General features: G+C 40.3%; 1 protein-coding gene across 1 annotated transcript; it reads left to right on the top strand.

Moving 5' to 3' along the window:
* The first annotated feature begins 1,234 nt into the window (after nucleotides 1-1,234).
* Nucleotides 1,235-1,834, top strand: LOC130743871 (uncharacterized). Its single transcript, XM_057596093.1, has one exon. The coding sequence runs from the start codon at nucleotides 1,235-1,237 to the stop codon at nucleotides 1,832-1,834; it is 600 nt and encodes a 199-aa protein (XP_057452076.1).
* The last annotated feature ends 214 nt before the right edge of the window (nucleotides 1,835-2,048 follow it).

Genomic DNA, 2,048 nt, shown 5'->3' with positions numbered 1-2,048 from the left:
TTTTTCTCCCTCATCTAAATTATTTTATTACTTTATGAGTTTTGTTTTATTACTTTATGAAAATAAAAAAGTATAAATAATGTGGTTGGTGAGACCAAATGAATAGTGGTAAGAACTAAGAACTCATGGTTGAAGTAAAATTGCTTGAGAGTTGCTTAAGCACATGTGGCAATACAAGCCCACATGAATAGTGCTAAGAACTAAGAATTAAGAACTAGCAATGCAAGGTTCTTAGTTCTTATTTCTGAGCTAAGAACTGAGAACTGAGTTCTTAACCAATGGAGGAGGCTGACATGAAGTTTTTAGTTCTTAAAAATAAGAACTAGTTCTTTTAATGAGTTTTACTTTTTGAGTTCTTAGAAAAAAAATTAATTTTTTCTCTTTCATTCATCAAATGGTTTAATTTAAGTATTGAATTAGCATTTAAATTTCAATAAAAATTATATGAAAATAAAAAATATTACTACTATAATGGTATTGTGGGACTAGATGAATAGTGCTAAGAACTAAGAACTAAAAACTCATGGTTGGAGTAAAATCTGCAAAGAGTTACTTAAACACATGTGGCAGTACGAGCCCACATGAATAGTGCTAATAACTAAGAACTAAGAATCTAACATTGAAGATGCTCTAAAGATATGACATATATTAATTACAACAATCAACCTCTAAACTTAACCTATCATCAATAAGTGATGTGTGTCTAAAACGTATGTTATTTATCTTGTTTTTACAATATTTTTATGTCTGATTGTTGCAATTTATATTCAGAACTCATGTTCTTTTAAGTGTATTTGCAAAATGAAAGTACAGAGAGGAAAAAGAAGAAAATAGTGTAAAAAGAGGCAAAAATGTGATTTAAGCCTTTCACATACCAGCAAAGAAGCTCAACCATGCTAATTAAATGAAGCTCCACGACCATGCATCCCCCGACTATTCCATGGCTGAAGTCTTGTAAAGTAGCCACGATCGTGCTTCTTAAGCCATAGTCGTGCCATCCTAGGCAACCAGAAGTCTCGTAATTAACCTAATTGTATCTATTTAAAGAAAGACTTGAGGCAAAGGTAAAGGACGTGTGTGATGCCAAAGAGGTAAAGTACAAAATGAGTGTTTACAGGAGCAGTTGAGGTACTATCACCTCCGACAGTGGAATCAAGAGGAGGAGGAAGCTGCGGCTACGGCCGGAACTAAGCCTTTCTCGGCGGCAGTACGAGAGGTGACTGTACCGGACGACATGACGAACCTCGTGTTGGAGGCGTACGACGGACAAACCAGTCCAAAGGATCATCTGTCTCGTTTTGATGCGAAGATGGCGAAGTACGCGGTTTCCGACGCTGTGAAATGCAAGATGATTCCATCAACGTTTCGAGGAGCGGCAAAGGAATGGTTCACGAATCTGCCTCCAGGATCCATAGCTAGGTTCCGCGATTTCTCATCAAAATTCCTTGACCATTTCTCTGCGAGGATGATCGAGGATCTGTTTGATATTCGGCAGGAGGAACGTGAAACCTTGAAACAATATGTGAAACGATACAGTGTCATATCCGCGAGGTTCGAGGAATTGCAACCACGCGTGTGCGTGTGCGCTTTCAATGGCGGTCTGTCCCGGGGAGAATTTTATTGCGAGCTAAGTAGGGAGCTGGCATGCTCAATGGTGGAAGTCTGCGCCCGAGCGCATGACTACATCTTAAAAGAGGAAATTGAAGCGCACAAGAGGAAGGGCGAGCGAGCGGCAAAGGTGTCGCTGGCAAGCAAAAGGATACAAGACAAGGAAGCAAGTCGCGAGCAGAGGTTTAGGGAAGCTGGCCGGTTCATAAAGAAGAATAAAGGATAGCTACTCTGCCCGAAAATGAGGGATAGAAAGCACTGATGCCCTCTCCGAGAAGCGAAGGTAAGCCAGTGAATAAGGTCGTAGGGATGCTCAAACAAGGAGTTAGCAAAGTTACTTCTCGAGGCGGAGATTGAGAACATGAACAGAGTCGACGAACGCATAAAGGACCCCAGAAGCGAGGAATCCGCTGAGGTGGTGTGAATACCACAACTTAGAG

This window comes from Lotus japonicus, chromosome 3, assembly GCF_012489685.1.
Source record: "Lotus japonicus ecotype B-129 chromosome 3, LjGifu_v1.2".
NCBI lineage: Eukaryota > Viridiplantae > Streptophyta > Magnoliopsida > Fabales > Fabaceae > Lotus > Lotus japonicus.
This window is presented reverse-complemented; position numbering and strand designations above follow the sequence as displayed.